Genomic DNA, 18199 nt, shown 5'->3' with positions numbered 1-18199 from the left:
AGTACAGTAGGTACATTTAGATTCCTCTCTGGATATTAACTGTGACCACAAACCAGTGCCTGCAAGCTTCCCAGATGATTAACCAGACATCCCTCCACCCATGCCAGAGACCCCCTTAAAAAAGTCATCCAGCGTGTAAAGAATGGCACCCAATAAAATCTGATGTTTATTTCAATTTCTAAATTTGTATTTAAGGGTTTGTAAATTGCTGGAAAGCAGCCAATGTGAGGAGCCTGACACTGTTGTCCTCTTTGTCCCTCCAGATGTCCCCCCCCCCGACCACCACCATCTCCAGCACCACTGCAATCATCACTACTATTATTACCACCAACATCGTCTCCAGCATCACCATCATCATCACCACCACCAGCATGACCATCACAGTCATCACCATCATCTCCAGCACCACCATTACCACCAGCATCTTCACCATCTGCACTGCAATCATCAGCACCATCATCACCACAGCAATTATCACCATCACAACCAACATCCTCACCATCACCACCACCACCATCACTATCACAACCACCATCACCATCATCTCCAGCACCTTCAACTTCAGCACCACCACTATTACCACCAGTAACACCATCACATCACAACCAACATCCTCACCATCACTATTAAAACCACCATCACCATCATCTCCAGCACCTTCAACTCCAGCACCACCACCATTACCACCAGCATCATCACCATCTGCACGGCAATCATCAGCACCATCATCACCACAGCAATCATCACCACCACAACCAACATCCTCACCATTACCACCACCACCATCACTATCAAAATCACATCATCTCCAGCACCTTCAACTTCAGCACCACCACCATTACCACCAGTATCCTTACCACCATCACTATCAAAACCACCATCACCATCATCTCCAGCACCTTCAACTCCAGCACCACCACCATTACCACCATCATCAGCACCATCATCACCACAGCAATCATCACCACCACAACCAACATCCTCACCATTACCACCACCACCATCACTATCAAAATCACCATCATCTCCAGCACCTTCAACTTCAGCACCACCACCATTACCACCAGTATCCTTACCACCATCACTATCAAAACCACCATCACCACCATCTCCAGCACCTTCAACTCCAGCACTACCACCAGCATCATCACCATCTGCACGACAATCATCAGCACCATCATCACCACAGCAATCATCACCACCACAACCAACATCCTCACCATTACCACCACCACCACCATCGCTATCAAAACCACCATCACCATCATCTCCAGCACCTTCAACTCCAGCACCACCACCATTACCACCAGCATCATTACCATCGGCATGGCAATCATCAGCAAGATCATCACCACAGCAATTATCACTGCCACAATACCATTATCACCACAACCAACATCATCACCATTATCACTATCAAAACCACCATCATCTCCAGCACCTTCAACTCCACTCATTATCACCACCATCATCTCCAGCATCACCACCATCTCCACTGCAATCATCACCACCATCACCAGCATGACTATAGTAGTGACCACCATCATCTCCAGCACCACCACCATTACCACCAGCATCATCACCATCTGCACTGCAATCATCAGCACCATCATCATCATGGCAATCATCACCACCAAAATACCATTATCACCACCACCATTGTCTCCAGCACCACCAGCATCACCACCATCTCCACCGCAATCATCATCACTACCACCAGCATGACCATCTCAGTCATCACCATCATCTCCAGCACCCTCAACTCCAACTCTACCAGCATCACCACAGCAATCATCGCCACCACAATACCATTATCACCACCACCAACATCATCACCATCACTATCAAAACCACCATCACCATCCTCTTCTCTGCTAGGACAAGCACCATAGGCAAAGCACAGCTGCTGGATGGGGGTGACAGGAGGCATCTCTTCAGTGCAGAGGTCTGGGGGAATACCTGACATGGGTGCCCAGTTCTATGCTGGTGACACAAGCCTACATCAGGTGATAATGCCCCCCCATGTCATTGGATACGTGCAACATCATAATAGTAATCTCGGCTGCTTGCTATTGGCTGATGATTGTGTGGGAATCTCCTGCTCAGGATCCTCCACCCTCTATAAATGTAAATACAATGGATGGATCGCTGAGCAGATTAGATGGTAATGTTACTACATGCAGCGAACAACAAGATGGCTTGTGGCAAATACAGCGATGGTGGAGCCAGCGAAGTCCTGCATGAAATAACAAGACCAGAGCTGCATGGAAGAGAATAAATGTGTGCAATGAGAAGGCAACCTGGACCTGAGCATTTGATACACCAGCAGAGGGTCCAATAGGAAGAATCCTGAGCTTGTGCATTTCATAGCTGTTTAATCAGCAGATATTGTGCATGATCACCCCGTACATCCTGTATACTGTACACCCTGTACATCCCGTATACTGTACACCTTGTACATCCCGCATACAGTACACCTTGTACATCCCGTATACAGTACACCTTGTACATCCCGTATACTGTACACCTCGTACATCCCGTATACAGTACACCCTGTACATCCTGTATACAGTACACCTCGTACATCCCGTATACAGTACACCTTGTACATCCCGTATACAGTACACCTCGTACATCCCGTATACAGTACACCTCGTACCTCCCGTATACTGTACACCTTGTACCTCCCGTATACTGTACACCTTGTACATCCCGTATACTGTACACCTTGTACATCCCGTATACTGTACACCTCGTACATCCCGTATACTGTAACCTCGTACATCCCGTATACTGTACATTCCGTATACTGTACACCTCGTACAGCCCGTATACTGTACACCCCATATACTGTACACCCCGTATACCCTGTACACCCCATATACTGTACACCCCATATACCCTGTACACCCCGCTCTATATAAATAGAGACATCTATTTGAGCCTATATACATACAGTGACACTGGTTAATGTGTATATATAATACTACATGTATATATGTCAATATTATCAATATTAAACATGTAATTGTTTTTGTACTTACAATACACACTTTGTATATAAATATTTACAGTTTGCCAGATTTATCAACCAATACATAGCGGTGTTTTTATATTGGTGTTTTATTTAGCTCAGGTATCCTGTATATATCTGTACACTACCCATGTATGTCCTGTATATCTGTATACTACCCCTGTATACCCTGTGTATATCTGTAAACTACTCTTGTATATCCTGTGTATATGTATCTTCCCATGGGTGGGGGTCCAGGACCTCTGATGGGGTGGTGCTGTACCTCTCCCCATGAATGGGGGTCCAGGACCTCTGAGGGGGTGCTGTATCTCTTCCCATGGGTGGGGGTCCAGGACCTCTGATGGGGGGGGGGTGCTGTATCTCTCCCCATGGGTGGGGGTCCAGGACCTCTGATTGGGGGGGGGGGGTGCTGTATCTCCAGTAAGGTTGGCACCCTGGGGGTCCAGTATCTATAAAGGTGGAGAACTATATCTCCAGTAAAGGAGGCTCCCTGTTTATGGTGGTGGTCCAGGACCTCTGATGGGGGGTGCTGTATCTCTCCCTAGGTGGGGGTCCAGGACCTCTGATGGGGGTGCTGTATCTCTCTCCCTAGGTGGGGGTGCTGTATCTCTCCCTAGGTGGGGGTCCAGGACCTCTGGTGGGGGGGTGTTGTATCTCTCTCCCTAGGTGGTGGTCCAGGACCCCTGATGGATGGTGCTGCATGTCTCTCCCTAGGTGGGGTCCAGGACCTCTGATGGGGGTGCTGTATCTCTCCCTAGGTGGGGGTCCAGGACCTCTGATGGGGGTGCTGTATCTCTCCCTAGGTGGGGGTCCAGGACCTCTGATGGGGGGTGTTGTATCTCTCTCCCTAGGTGGTGGTCCTGGACCCCTGATGGATGGTGCTGCATGGCTCTCCCTAGGTGGGTGTACAGGACCTCTGATGGGGGGTGCTGTATCTCTCCCTAGGTGGGGGTCCAGGACCTATGATGGGGGGTGTTGTATCTCTCCCTAGGTGGGCGTCCAGGACCTCTGATGGGGGTGTTGTATCTCTCCCTAGGTGGGGGTCCAGGACCTCTGATGGGGGGGGGGTGCTGTGTCTCTCCCTAGGTGGGGGTCCAGGACCTCTGATGGGGGGGGCGGGGGGAGGTCCTGTTCCTCTCTGCCTATGTGGGGGTCCAGGACCTCTAATGGGGGGCTGTATCTCTCTTCCTAGGTGGGGGTCCAGGACCTCCGATGGGGGGAGCTGTATCTCTCCCTGGGTGGGGGTCCAGGACCTCCGATTGGGGGGGCTGTATCTCTCCCTGGGTGGGCGTCCAGGACCTCTGATGGGGGGGGGTGCTGTATCTCTCCCTGGGTGGGGGTCAAGGACCTCTGATGGGGGGTGCTGTATCTCTCCCTGGGTGGGGGTCCAGGACCTATGATGGGGGGTGTTGTATCTCTCCCTAGGTGGGCGTCCAGGACCTCTGATGGGGGGGGGGGTGCTGTGTCTCTCCCTAGGTGGGGGTCCAGGACCTCTGATGGGGGGGGCGGGGGGAGGTCCTGTTCCTCTCTGCCTATGTGGGGGTCCAGGACCTCTAATGGGGGGGCTGTATCTCTCTCCCTAGGTGGGGGTCCAGGACCTCCGATGGGGGGGAGCTGTATCTCTCCCTGGGTGGGGGTCCAGGACCTCCGATTGGGGGGGCTGTATCTCTCCCTGGGTGGGCGTCCAGGACCTCTGATGGGGGGGGTGCTGTATCACTCCCTGGGTGGGGGTCCAGGACCTCTGATGGGGGTGCTGTATCTCTCCCTGGGTGGGATCAAGGACCTCTGATGGGGGTGCTGTATCTCTCCCTAGGTGGGAGTCCAGGACCTCTGATGGGGGTGCTGTATCTCTCTCCCTAGGTTGAGGTCCAGGACCTCTGATGGGGGGTGCTGTATCTCTCCCTAGGTGGGGGTCCAGGACCTCTGATGGGGGGTGTTGTATCTCTCTCCCTAGGTGGTGGTCCAGGACCCCTGATGGATGGTGCTGCATGTCTCTCCCTAGGTGGGGTCCAGGACCTCTGATGGGGGTACTGTATCTCTCTCCCTAGGTTGAGGTCCAGGACCTATGATGGGGGGTGTTGTATCTCTCCCTAGGTGGGGGTCCAGGACCTCTGATGGGGGTGCTGTATCTCTCTCCCTAGGTTGAGGTCCAGGACCTCTGATGGGGGGTGTTGTATCTCTCCCTAGGTGGGCGTCCAGGACCTCTGATGGGGGTGCTGTATCTCTCCCTGGGTGGGGGTCAAGGACCTCTGATGGGGGTGCTGTATCTCTCCCTGGGTGGGGGTCAAGGACCTCTGATGGGGGGTGTTGTATCGCTCCCTAGGTGGGCGTCCAGGACCTCTGATGGGGGGGGGGGTGCTGTATCTCTCCCTAGGTGGGGGTCCAGGACCTCTGATGGGGGGGAGGGGTGCTGTATCTCTCCCTGGGTGGGGGTCCAGGACCTCTGATGGGGGGTGCTGTATATATCCCTAGGTGGGGGTCCGGGACCTCTGATGGGGGGTGCTGTATATATCCCTAGGTGGGGGTCCGGGACCTCTGATGGGGGGTGCTGTATCTGTCCCTCTGGTTGGGGGCCCCTCTATCTCTCGCAGTCCCTCCTCTCCTGTGTGTGAATTGTCGGGATCCCCCCGCAGGGAGCGCTGCCGTTGCACAGGATATCGGTGGTGTGATGAGATGAGGAGCCGACACCTCTCCTCTCCTCTCCTCTCCTCTCTCTCCTGTATTGCACCATTCCCCTCTCTCTGGGCTCCGGCGTGTTGCAGGCAGTGGGGGAGGGGCCAATGTAATTTTCTATATTAGTGAATCAGTGCGGGCGAATCCTGGAGGGACGGAGGAGCTCCGACAGCATCATCCTCATCCTCAGAGCCGGGCATGCTGTGAGCCCCCCATCCCCATCCTCCTCCTCCTCCTCCTTCCATCATCATGGCTCTGGTCATGGAACCCATCAGCAAGTGGAGTCCCAAGCAGGTGGTGGACTGGATGAAAGGTAAGGAACCCGAGAAGAACCCATAGAACCCATAAAACCTATAAAACCTATGGACCTACAGAAACTACAGAGCCCATAGAACCCATAGAACCTACAGAGCCCATAGAACCTACAGAACCCATAGACCCTATAAAATCTATGGACCTGAAGAATCCATATAGAACCTATGGACCTATAGAGCCCAGAACCTACAGAATCTATAGAATTTATGGGATCGCTGCCTCTCCGCTGTACCCGACAATAGAAGGAGAGCTCCCTCTTCTCATCCCCTGTGCATGCTGCGCCTCGGTCTATGGCTGTGACATGGGGGGCCGATCCCGGGGTTCATGCCTGTACAGGGGGGTCACTATATATATAAATGTGTGCGGATTCCTCTCCGTATCGCCCGGTATGTGACCACAGGCTTCCCAGATGTTATATCACACATTCCTCCTCCGATTGTATATATCTGTGTACTACCCCTGTATATCCTGTGTATATCTATATACTACCGCTGCATACCCTGTGTATATCTCCACACGACTCTGCCCTGTATATAGGTATACTACCCCTATATATCCTGTGTATAGCTATATACTACCCATGTATACCCTGTGTATATCTGCACATTACTCTTGTATACCCTGTGTTTATCTGTATACTACCCCTGTATATCCTGTGTATATGTACACTATACCTGTATACCCTGTGTCTATCTGTATAGTACCCCTTTATACCCTGTGTATATCTGTACACTATTCATGTATACCCTGTGTATATATGTACACTACTCCTGTATACCCTGTGTCTATCTGTATACTACCCCTGTATACCGTGTGTATATCTGTATACTACCCCTCTATACCCTGTGTATATCTGTATACTATCACAGTATACCGCGTGTGTATATATGTATACTACCCCCTATACCCCGCGTATATCTGTATACTACCCCTGTAAACAGCGTGTATATCTGTATACTACCCCTGTATACCCCATGTATATCTGTATACTACCCCTGTATTCCCCGTGTATATCTGTATACTACCCCTGTATACCCCGTGTATATCTGTATACTACACCTGTATACCCCGTGTATATCTGTATACTACCCCTGTATGCCCCGTGTATATCTGTATACTACCCCTGTATACCCTGTGTATATCTGTATACTACCCCTGTATACCCCGTGTATATCTGTATACTACCCCTGTATGCCCCTGTGTATCCATGTATATATATCTTGTGCATTTCCTAAATGAAAGGTATATCAGTATTGTATATCTTGTAGATCAGCGTTGTGTATGGAGACTAGCCTTGTGCAGATCAGTGTTGTGTAGATTGTATATCGGTATTGTGTAGATTGCATTGTAGATGGGATATTGGAGGATTGGTTGTCGGTTCTGCCTCGGTGAAGCGTCTCTGCTTGTGTATTGTGTGAGATAATAATCTGGCCTCGTGTTTTACTTTACCCTCCATGTGTTGCACCGTGTGTGTGACAATAGGCGGTATGAAGATGTCGCTTGTCACACGCACTGCTCTGACAGTTGTTGGGAAATGAAGATTTGATTGTTGTAAATCTTTCTGTTTTACAATAACAGCATGAAGAGGATGTGATGATTGTCAGCAAATATATAGAAACAATGTAACTCTCTGATTCCCCCGATTCCACCAATTCCCCCGATTCCTCCAATTCCTCTGATTGGATTGTCTGCTTGTCTTGTAACAAGGACTCTATGTCAGTGTGTAGGGGCCCCATATGTTCTCTATAGAAGCCTGAATGCTGCTGTTACTCTGCCCCCACTAATCATGTTGGCTCCCTCACTCTCCTATGGGCACAGATATGTCTTCTTAGATTCTGTCCCGCAGTCTAGTATTCGGCCTGTAGGCTGCGCTCTCTGAACTAGTGATCTGGACCACAGATTGGCGCCCCCACTCCCTCCACTGACAGGTTCACATTTAAAGGTCCCCCTGAACTGGAATGTCTGGACTGGAATGTATATATATTTTCCCTCCTGGAACAGTTTAGACCCCTCATGTCCCAAGGGCCACATGCAGTCCCCTGATACTTACAGTGCGGCCCCTGGGCCACGTGTGCAGTCCCCTGATACGGTGCAGCCCAAGAGCCACGTGTGCAGTCCTCTGATACTTACAGTGCGGCGCGAGGGCCATGTGCGGTCCTTTGATACTTACAGTGCGGCCCAAGGGCCATGTGTGCAGTCCCCTGATACAGTGCGGCCCAAGAGCCACGTTTGCAGTCCCCTGATATAGTGCGGCCCAAGAGCCACGTGTGCAGCCCCCTGATACTTACAGTGCAGCCCGAGGGTGATGTGCAGTCCTCTGATACTTACAGTGCGGCCCAAGGGCCACGTGTGCAATCCCCTGATACAGTGCGGCCCAAGAGCCACGTGTGCAGTCCTCTGATACTTATAGTGAGGCCCGAGGGCCACGTGTGCAGTCCCCTGATACTTACAGTGCAGCCCGAGGGCCACGTGCAGTCCTCTGATACTTACAGTGCAGCCCAAGGGCCACGTTTGCAGTCCCATGATACAGTGCGGCCCGAGGGCCACGTGTGCAGTCCTCTGATACCTATAGTGAGGCCCGAGGGCCACGTGTGCAGTCCCCTGATACTTACAGTGCGGCCCGAGGGCCATGTGCGGTCCTCTGATACTTACAGTGCAGCCCGAGGGCCATGTGCGGTCCTCTTATACTTACAGTGCGGCCCGAGGGCCACGTGTGCAGTCCTCTGATACTTATAGTGCGGCCCGAAGGCCACGTGTGCAGTCCTCTGATACTTATAGTGCGGCCCGAAGGCCACGTGTGCAGTCCTCTGATGCTTATAGTGCGGCCCGAGGGCCACGCACAGTCCTGTGATACTTGCAGTGTGGCCCGAGGGCCACGCACAGTATTCTGATGTTTTTTTTTTTTTTTGTGTATGCACACTGTGGTGATATCAAGGCCTTTAACAGTTTATTTTGAATTTTTATCCCCATGGTATTCTGTGGATATACTCATTGAGACTTTTCAGCACAGCTTTTCTGAATCCTGTTGGACAGTATTCTGATACTTACAGTGCGACCTGAGTGCCACGTGCAGTCCTCTGCTACTTACAGTGCAGCCCAAGGGCCACAAGCAGTCTTCATATGCTAACATTGCAGCCAGAGGGCCATGTGCAGTCCTCTGATACTTACATTGTGACCTGGAGCCACGTGCAGTCTTTTTATACTTGCATTGGGACCGGAGGGCAAACTGTAGTCCTCTTATACTTACAGTGTGGCCCAAGGGCCACGTGCAGTCCTCTGATACTTATAGTGCGGCCCGAAGGCCACATGTAACACTTTGGAACACACAGTGTGGTCCTTTGGTGATGTTTGGGGCCACACCACTGGTTTAGCTATAATTCATCCTGTGGAAAAAGCTTTGTGACAATGGCATTCCTTCCTCACCCTACACAGAGGTTGTCCAGCTCATGTGGCAGCATTCTAAGTGCCAGCAGACTGAGAGTGATCACCGCTGGGGTTAGTTAACTCCGCATTTAACCCCTTAGACACACAAACAATAGCCGCCACCACGTGCTTTACTGGAAAGGTGCGCCGTTCACCATATCTGCTGTAAAAATTCTGACCTTTAGGCAAGGTCTGTGACACTCGTTGCCACGCAGACAGGAAGGTAACAGAGTTTAAAATAAGGTAGTGCTCTTCAAAGAGATACCAGTTTTTAGATTTCTTCTGTAGAGTATTTAGAGAATCAACTTAATAGTTTTTAAATATTATTTTAAGGAAATAAAAGGAAAATAAATGGGGCAGAAAAATATTTACAGAATTAGATGTTAAAAAAAAAAAAATAGACAAAAAGCAAACAGCAAAATAAATGGGATCAAAAGTGAAAAGGTACTTAACAAAATTCAACTGGTCTTTGGTTCCAGCAGAGCCAGATCTGCTGTTCAGTCTGATTTATGAAGGTCATCTGCTCTGATGATTGACTCTTAGTAATCCGCTATGATTTCAGCGGAAAATTGAGAGCTGCCATCTCCAACAGCTTTTGTGGACCCACTAGAGGGCGTCACTGAGCCAAACCTCACTCAGTCTAGAGCAGTGGTCATCAACCCTGTCCTCAGGGCCCACTAACAGGCCAGGTTTGCAAGATAACAGAAATACATCACAGGTGATATCATTTGGTGCTCAGTGATTTCAGTATTCTAGTCTGCATCTCCCCCCAAGGTAATACATAAAACCTGGCCTGTTAGTGGGCCCTGAGGACAGGGTTGATGACCACTGGTCTGAGCAAAGGGGTGAAAGGTAGAAGTGCTGAAACTGTTATAATATTTCATCGGACCCTCCCCTGATGCCAGTTTTCAAACTTTATCAATATTTCCAGATGACTCTTTTTTACGATTCCACAAGCAATGTATAACTGAATAGAATAATTTAGCAATATCAGACATGGAATTGAGTTTATGCCCATTCTTCTTGGGAGATGTGCCCAAGCCACCTAAGGTGTCGGCATGTCTGGTATCAAAATGTTACCGCAGCAACCTTGGTTCACATCCGAGTCACGGCACCAATATTTTTTTTTTTTAACTTTCTTATACATTTCAGTGGGCTCTTGTTACGAATGTAATTGTATCATATCAGGATTTATGGAATGTGAATTGATTTTGATAGCCTGGTTGTATGAGAAGGGCAGTTTTGGGTCAAGTAGAGCTAGACTCAAACTGGTACTAATTTTAAAGTGGCCAATTACAACCAGAACATAGCCTGACGAGACCTCTGCTAGAGGTTTTATGACATGGCAATTTTATGACGGCTATTGGCAGGCTTGCTTAAGAGATATCCTGCTAATGGGTTTATTGACCTGGGCCTGTGTCCTGTTAGTCGTAATGGAATTTATACCGGCCTTCTTTGTGTCTGGAGCTGACTGTTCGGTTTGATTTTGTCACTGACTTGTGGACTTTGGAAAAATAAGGGTGTTGCTGTGCTGTGTTTAGTATTATCCCCCAAACCTGTACTCAGTTTGGGGTCCATCTGACCTCATTATTATAACAAACCGTAGTGTTCAAATTAGGCGTAAACTTTCAACAGGAAAAGCAGTTATTTCCCCCAGTCTTTATATACAAGCCCCAGAGTCTGCAATGGCTGCTGTGGTCTGGTCCTATGCTATGTTACATTCCTCTAATCCAGGGGTCTCCACTTCCAGCCCGCTACAAGATTCCATACAGCCCATGGCCAGGGTCAGTGGCATATCCTCACAGTGCACTGAATGAGGTTTGAGGCCAGCAGGGGCTGCTTATGGTCTCTGGTTCTAATATAAGGGGGGCTCTAATGGGGATCCTGTTGTAAGGGGGGACTCGTTAGGCAGACTCTGATGTAAGGGGGGCTCTGATGTGTACCCTAATGTAAGGGGGGGACCCAGATGTAAGTAAGGACTGTAATGGGGATCCTTATATATGGGGGACTCTGGGGACCCTGATGTAAGGGGAGACTCTGAGGTCAGGCCTGATGTAAAGGGGGACTCCTAAGGCAGACTCTGGCATAAGGGGGGTTCTGATGGGGACCCTAATGTAAGGGGGGACCCAGATATAAGGAAGGACTCTAATAGGGACCCTGATGTATGGGGGACTCTGATGGGGACCGCGATATAAAGGGGACACTCTGATGGCAGCCCCTGATGTAAGGGGGGCTCCTAAGGCAGACTCTGACGTAAGGGGAGCTCTGATGGGGACCCTAATGTAAGGGGGGTCCAAGATGTAAGAAAGGACTCTAATGGGGACCTTGATGTATTGGGGACTCTGATGGTGACTTCCCCCCCTGCTCCCTATAACAGAATGTTTAAATATTTTTACCCCCTAAAATTTGGGGCTGCCATTCCTACCTAGACGATAATGACATACCCAGACCCGATGCATGCCACAGGTTACTCTGTGATCCATTGTGGCATTTCTGCGCATGCACGTGGTCCGGTGAACTGTCTCGTGGGATTTTTTACGTCGCCCATTCCAGAAAGCAGATCACACGCATGTGCAGAAATGGTGGGGGATGTCCGCTAGCAAGGGTCTGCAGTGTGTCTGCATATGTGCAAGTGGTCTGGCGCAAGCTTAGACACGCCATTGGGCTCTGCCAGGTAGTGTGGACCTGTCTGCGCGTGTGTTGGAAATTAATTCAAGATGGCGGCGCAGCGTAGGGAGATTTTTCCCTACAAGCAAGACAATGCCAGACTCCATGGACTAGTAGTTAGGGGGTCAATTCATTAACGTTTACTGCATGCGTTAACACAGTCACGTGACTCATTTGCATAAATCATCGCATGCGGTAAAAAAAATTCCAGTTCACAAAAAAAAGAGCTTATGCGGTATTTACAGCAAAATGAGGAATGTGCCGGTAAATATAGTTTAAAAAGCTCTTAAGTCCAATTCACAAACGACCAGAGAATAAAAAAAACTTGATATTTACCACCAGGGTTTTGCTGGCAGTATTTGTTTTTTTGAAAAACAGCTGGTTACTAAGGATTGGGCTGGGAAGCCGGCCACCGCGTCCCTGACAACAGATGAACCCGCTGACAGCTGAATGTAAAAAAACAATGGCGCCAATTAAACATGATGGAAAAAAAAAGCAATGTGGTGTTCCCCCCAGTCCATACCAGGCCCTTCAGGATTTTCAGGGAAACCCCATGCCAATTTTTTTAAAACAAATGGAGTGGGGCCCCCCCCCAAAATCCATACCAGACACTTATGTGAGCATGCAGCCCGGCAGGTCAGGAAAAGGGGTGGGGGGTGAGCAAGCGCCCCCCCCCCTCCTTAACCATACCAGGCCACATGCCCTCAACATGCCCTCCCTCAACATGCCACCCCACCCCAAAGTACCTTGTCACCATGTTGATGGGGACAAGGGCCCCATCCCCACAACCCTATCTGGTGGTTGTGGGGGTCTGCAGGCAGGTGGCATATCATAATCTGGAAGCCCCCTTTAACAAGGGGGCCCCCAGATCCCGCCCCCCCCCCCCCATGTGAATGAGTATGGCCTACCCATTCACCAAAAAAGTGTCAAAAAGTAATAAAAACAAGTTTTTGCCAATTCCTTTATTAAAAAAAAAAGTATCCCTCTGATGTAATCCATCGCCAATCACGCCACCTGCTGCATCCAAAAAAGAAAGACAAAAAATGCCCCCGCCATCCATGAAGGCTGACCCCTACTGCAGGCTCCACAGTTTGACTGTCCTTATATAGGTAAGGGTGGGGCCCCCTCCATGACGTCACCTGGTGGTCCCGCCCCCCTTGTGGCATCATGGACAGGTGAATGCTGTATCAGTGACATCACAATAGGGGGGTTCCACCAGGTGACGTCGCCATTTTTTGTCAGAGATCGCATTTTTTTGGGCTGTTATTTGACTCTTAGTGAATTGACCCCCATGTTTTTTATGACTTTTATACAGGGATACTTTTTAAGATTTTATATTTTTGACTTTGATAGTAAAGGTGGAGTTCTTCTTTAAGTTTACATACACTTTAATATGGGGAGAGGTAAAGCAAGCTTTTCCTGGAATCAGGCAGCATCATTGTTTTGGTGAAGGTGTCCGGCATCATTGTTCTGGTGAAGGTGTCCGGCATCATTGTTTTGGTGAAGGTGTCCGGCATCATTGTTTTGGTGAAGGTGTCCGGCATCATTGTTTTGGTGAAGGTGTCCGGCATCATTGTTCTGGTGAAGGTGTCCGGCATCATTGTTTTGGTGAAGGTGTCGGCCGGTTGCTTTATCTCTCCTCATATTTGTAAACTCAACAACAGAAATGTAACATATTGCTGCTCACTATTCTCTAAATGGCAACATTGTAACATGTGAGGCAATCTCTGCACTCTTGTAATCCTGCAGGGGAACTTGTGTTATTTGGTAAGACGCGGGGCCCTTTGGCATTACTTTCCCTCTTCTTCCTCTGATCTGTTCTATCCGATCTCGCTGAGAAAATGTTTTTAAATATGGCACAAGAAGTTATTAAAGGGGAGCCCTAATATATCATGTCTGCAGTCTCTGATCATCTCCTGTATTATGTCTGCAGTCTCTGATCATCTCCTGTACTATGTCTGCAGTCTCTGATCATCTCCTGTACTATGTCTGCAGTCTCTGATCATCTCCTGTACTATGTCTGCAGTCTCTGATCATCTCCTGTACTATGTCTACAGTCTCTGATCATCTCCTGTACTATGTCTGCAGTCTCTGATCATCTCCTGTATTATGTCTGCAGTCTCTGATCATCTCCTGTACTATGTCTGCAGTCTCTGATCATCTCTTTTAGTATGTCTGCAGTCTCTGACCATCTCCTGTACTATGTCTGCAGTCTCTGATCATCTCCTGTACTATGTCTGCAGTCTCTGATCATCTCCTGTATTATGTCTGCAGTCTCTCATTGAATATCATGTGCGGTGATGTCAGGGGTTGCACCTGATGCCCCCGGTATAAAGTGAGTTGATCTCCATTGACATAAACTCACAGACAGTAAAGCAATCGATGTGGATAATAACAATGACAATTATCATTTCTCTCTGACTGCTGATTTGTATGTTTGCTGTGATCGGTGTCCTCCATGGACTGCTATTCCATTCGCTGTTCTCTGGTGACATTCCTGATGTTTCCAGAGTTCTCTGTAACCCGGATGTAATTATAAATGTATTACCTGTTTCATTACAAATAGAGAAGGATCTTCCTCTACAATACCAGTTTTCTTCCTGCAGATCATATTGTTTTCATTTCAGAGGTTTACAACCACGTTAAGAGTTTGGTTTAAAGGTTGGGTTCACTTTAAGGGTTGGGTTTAGAGATTAGGTTGAAAATAAGTATTGGGTTTATGGATTGGGATGAGATTAGGGTTTATGGATTGGGATGAGATTAGGGTTTATGGATTGGGTTGAGATTAGGGGTTGGGTTTATGGATAAAGTTGAGGTTAGGGGTTGGGTTTATGGATTGGGTTGAGATTAGGGGTTGGGTTATGGATTGGGTTGAGATTAGGGGTTGGGTTTATGGATTGGGTTGGGTTTATGGACTGTGTTGAGGTTAGGGGTTGGGTTTATGGACTGGGTTGAGATTAGGGGTTGGGTTTGTGGATTGGGATGCGATTAGGGGTTGGGTTTCTGGATTGGATTGGGTTGAAATTAGGTTTGGGTTTATGGATTGGGTTAATATTAGGGGTTGGGTTTATGGATTGTGTTTGGGATTAGGGGTTGGGTTTGTGGATTGTGATAAGATTAGGGGTTGGGTTTATGAATTGGGTTGAGATTAGGGGTTGGGTTTATAGACTGGGTTGAGATTAGGTGTTGGGTTTGTGGATTGGGATGAGATTAGGGGTTGGGTTTATGGACTGGGTTGAGATTGGGGGTTTGGTTTATAGATAGGGCTGAGATTAGGGCTGGATTTATGGACTGGGTTGAGATTAGGGGTTGGGCTTATGGATTGGGTTAATATTAGAGGTTGGGTTTATGGATTGGGTTTGGGATTAGGGATTGGGTTGAGATTAGGGGTTGGGTTTTTGTATTGGGTTGAGATTAGGGGTTAGGTTTATGGATTGGGTTTGGGATTAGGGGTTGGGTTAATGGATTGGGTTGAGATTACGGTTGGGTTTATGGATTGGGTTTAGATTAGCAGTTGTGTTTATGGATTAGGTTGAGATTAGTGGTTGGGTTTATGGATTGGGTTGAGATTAAGGATTGGGTTTATGGACTGGTTTTGGATTAGGGTTGCGTTTTTGGATTGGTTGAGATTAGGGGTTGGGTTTATGGATTGGGTTGAGACTGGGGGTTGGGTTTATGGACTGGGTTGAGATTAGAGTTGGGTTTATGGATTGGGTTGAGATTGGGTTTATTTAAAGGGTTGAGTTTAGGGATTATATTGAGATTTAGGGATAAGGTAAGGAATTGGGTTTATCGGTTAGCTCCACTATTAAAACTTAAAAAGAAAATATGTTTAGACATACACTTTATTATTTACAATGCAAGGCTCTAAACGTCCCCCAGTTTCAGCACAAGGCGTGTGAAGGAGCGTGCCAGGGGTGGATGCCGCCCAAACTGGCCTTTTTTGCATGAATACATGTCTTTCACGTCACAATATAGAGCAACCAAGATTTACATGAATGGGTCTTCTTTGAGCCAACATCTCAGTCCAGAAAGTAGATGATGACCTTGCATGATGCCTAAACAATGTTGACTCTGTCCTTCTGGAGAGGAAAGCATATAAAGGCATTGTCAGTCCTGTAATCTCAATAATAAATACCTGGAAGAGTTACTCTGACACATTACTCAGCATGCTGCACCAAATATATCTGATGACAGGTCCACATTAACCCGAGCAGGAGCTGAGACCTGGGCATCACAGGCATGAGATCTTTTTGAAGAATAAAATGAATTATTTTTGACATGAGGTTCACTTTAAACTAAAACTAGATGGATGTTTATCTTTAAACTAAGCTAAGCTTTAATATTTTACTTGACCATTTTATTTGTAGAATCTTCTACATCTCCTAATAAAGAAAATGTTCTCAGCAAAGCATCCTGGGACTTTATTCTGCAAGAAAAGAACAACATTTCCCCCCTCGGTGGTCTGTCCTCAGAAATGAGGGATCTAGTTTTGTTATATTATAGATGAAGTAGAACAGAGGAGGGGAAAAAAAGTATCTACTGTAATTGATGATCAATATGTGATATTATTATGGTCATTGGATGGAGATCAACAGAGACCCAAAAATGAAGATACAAATATTTATCTAATGCGTTCAATATGTTTTATATTCATATGTGGTATAAAGAATGAATTAAAGACATTTTGTATCACATATGAATATACACCAATCAGCCATAACTTTATGACCACCCACCTAATATTGGGTAGGTCCCACTTTTGGTCACAAAGCAGCCCTGACCCATCAAGGCCTGGGCTCCACTAGTCCTCTAAAGGTATGCTGGGGTATCTGACACCAAGCCATCAGTAGCAGATCCTTTAAGTCCTGTAAGTTGTGAGGTGGGGCCTCCATGGATTGGACTTGTTTTTCCAGCACATCCCACAGATGCTCGATTGGATTGAGATCTAGAGAATTGGAGGTCAAGTCAACACTTTAAACTCGTGTCCCTTAAACCATTCTTGAATTCCTCTGACCAGGCCACCTTCTTCCATTCCTCCGTGGTCCAGTTCTGATGCTCACGTGCTGATTGTAGGTGCTTTTGGCTGTGGACATAGGTCAGCATGGACACCCTGACTGGTCTGCAGCTACCCAGCACCCATACACAACAAACTTCAATGCTCTGTGTGTTCTGACACCTTTATATCAGAAATAGTATTACTTTTTTTCACCAATTTGAGCTCCAGTAGCTCTTCTATTGGATTGGACTGCACGGACCAGCCTTCCCTCCCCACCTCCATCACTGAGCTTTCCCTCCCCACCTCCATTGATGAGCCTTCCCTCCCCACCTCCATCAATGAGCCACCCCCTCCCCACATCCATCAATGAACCCCCTATCTACATCAATGAGCCTTCCTTCCCTGACCTCTATCAATGAGCCTTCCCCTCCCCACCTCCATCAATGAGCCTTTCCCTCCCCACTTCCATCAATGAGCCTTTCCCTCCCCACCTCCATCGATGAGCCTTCCCCTCCCCACCTCCATCAATGAGCCTTCCCTCCCCACCTCCATCAATGAGCCTTCCCCCCTCATCTTCATCACTTAGCCTTCCCTCCCCACCTCCATCAATGAGTCTTCCCTCCCAACCTCCATCATCAATGAGCCTTCCCTCCCAACCTCCACCAATGAGCCTTCCTTCCCCCCCTCCTCAATAAGCCCTCCCTCCTCATCTTCATCACTTAGCCTTCCCTCCCTGCCTCCATCAATGAGCCTTCCCTCCCCGCCTCCATCAATTAGCCATTCCTCCCCACCTCAATCAATTAGCCCCCCCCCCACCTCCATCAATGAGCCTTCCTTCCCCCACCCCCATCAGTGAGCCTTCCCTTCCCCTTCTCCATCAATGAGCCTTCCTAACTCACCTCCATCAATGAGCCTTCCCTCCCCACTTCCATCAATGAGCCTTCCCCTCCCCACTTCCATCAATGAGCCTTCCCCTCCCCACTTCCATCAATGAGCCTTCCCCTCCCCACCTCCATCGATGAGCCTTCCCTCCCCACCTCCATCAATGAGCCTTCCCCTCCCCACCTCCATCGATGAGCCTTCCCCTC

The 18199-nt window shown here is 48.4% G+C and overlaps 1 protein-coding gene across 1 annotated transcript in view; it reads left to right on the top strand.

Moving 5' to 3' along the window:
- Positions 1-5719: 5719 nt before the first annotated feature.
- LOC141107389 (connector enhancer of kinase suppressor of ras 2-like) overlaps positions 5720-18199 on the top strand; it is a gene marked incomplete in the record, with an annotated part of 546558 nt that continues 534078 nt past the window's right edge. The window contains 1 exon segment of the mRNA XM_073598089.1: positions 5720-6020. Within this exon segment, the coding sequence (XP_073454190.1) occupies positions 5957-6020 (64 nt within the window).

This window comes from Aquarana catesbeiana, linkage group LG09 (assembly GCF_042186555.1).
Source record: "Aquarana catesbeiana isolate 2022-GZ linkage group LG09, ASM4218655v1, whole genome shotgun sequence".
Classification (NCBI taxonomy): domain Eukaryota; kingdom Metazoa; phylum Chordata; class Amphibia; order Anura; family Ranidae; genus Aquarana; species Aquarana catesbeiana.
The sequence above is the reverse complement of the archived record's forward strand: the minus strand, read 5'-3'. Positions and strand labels throughout refer to the sequence as shown.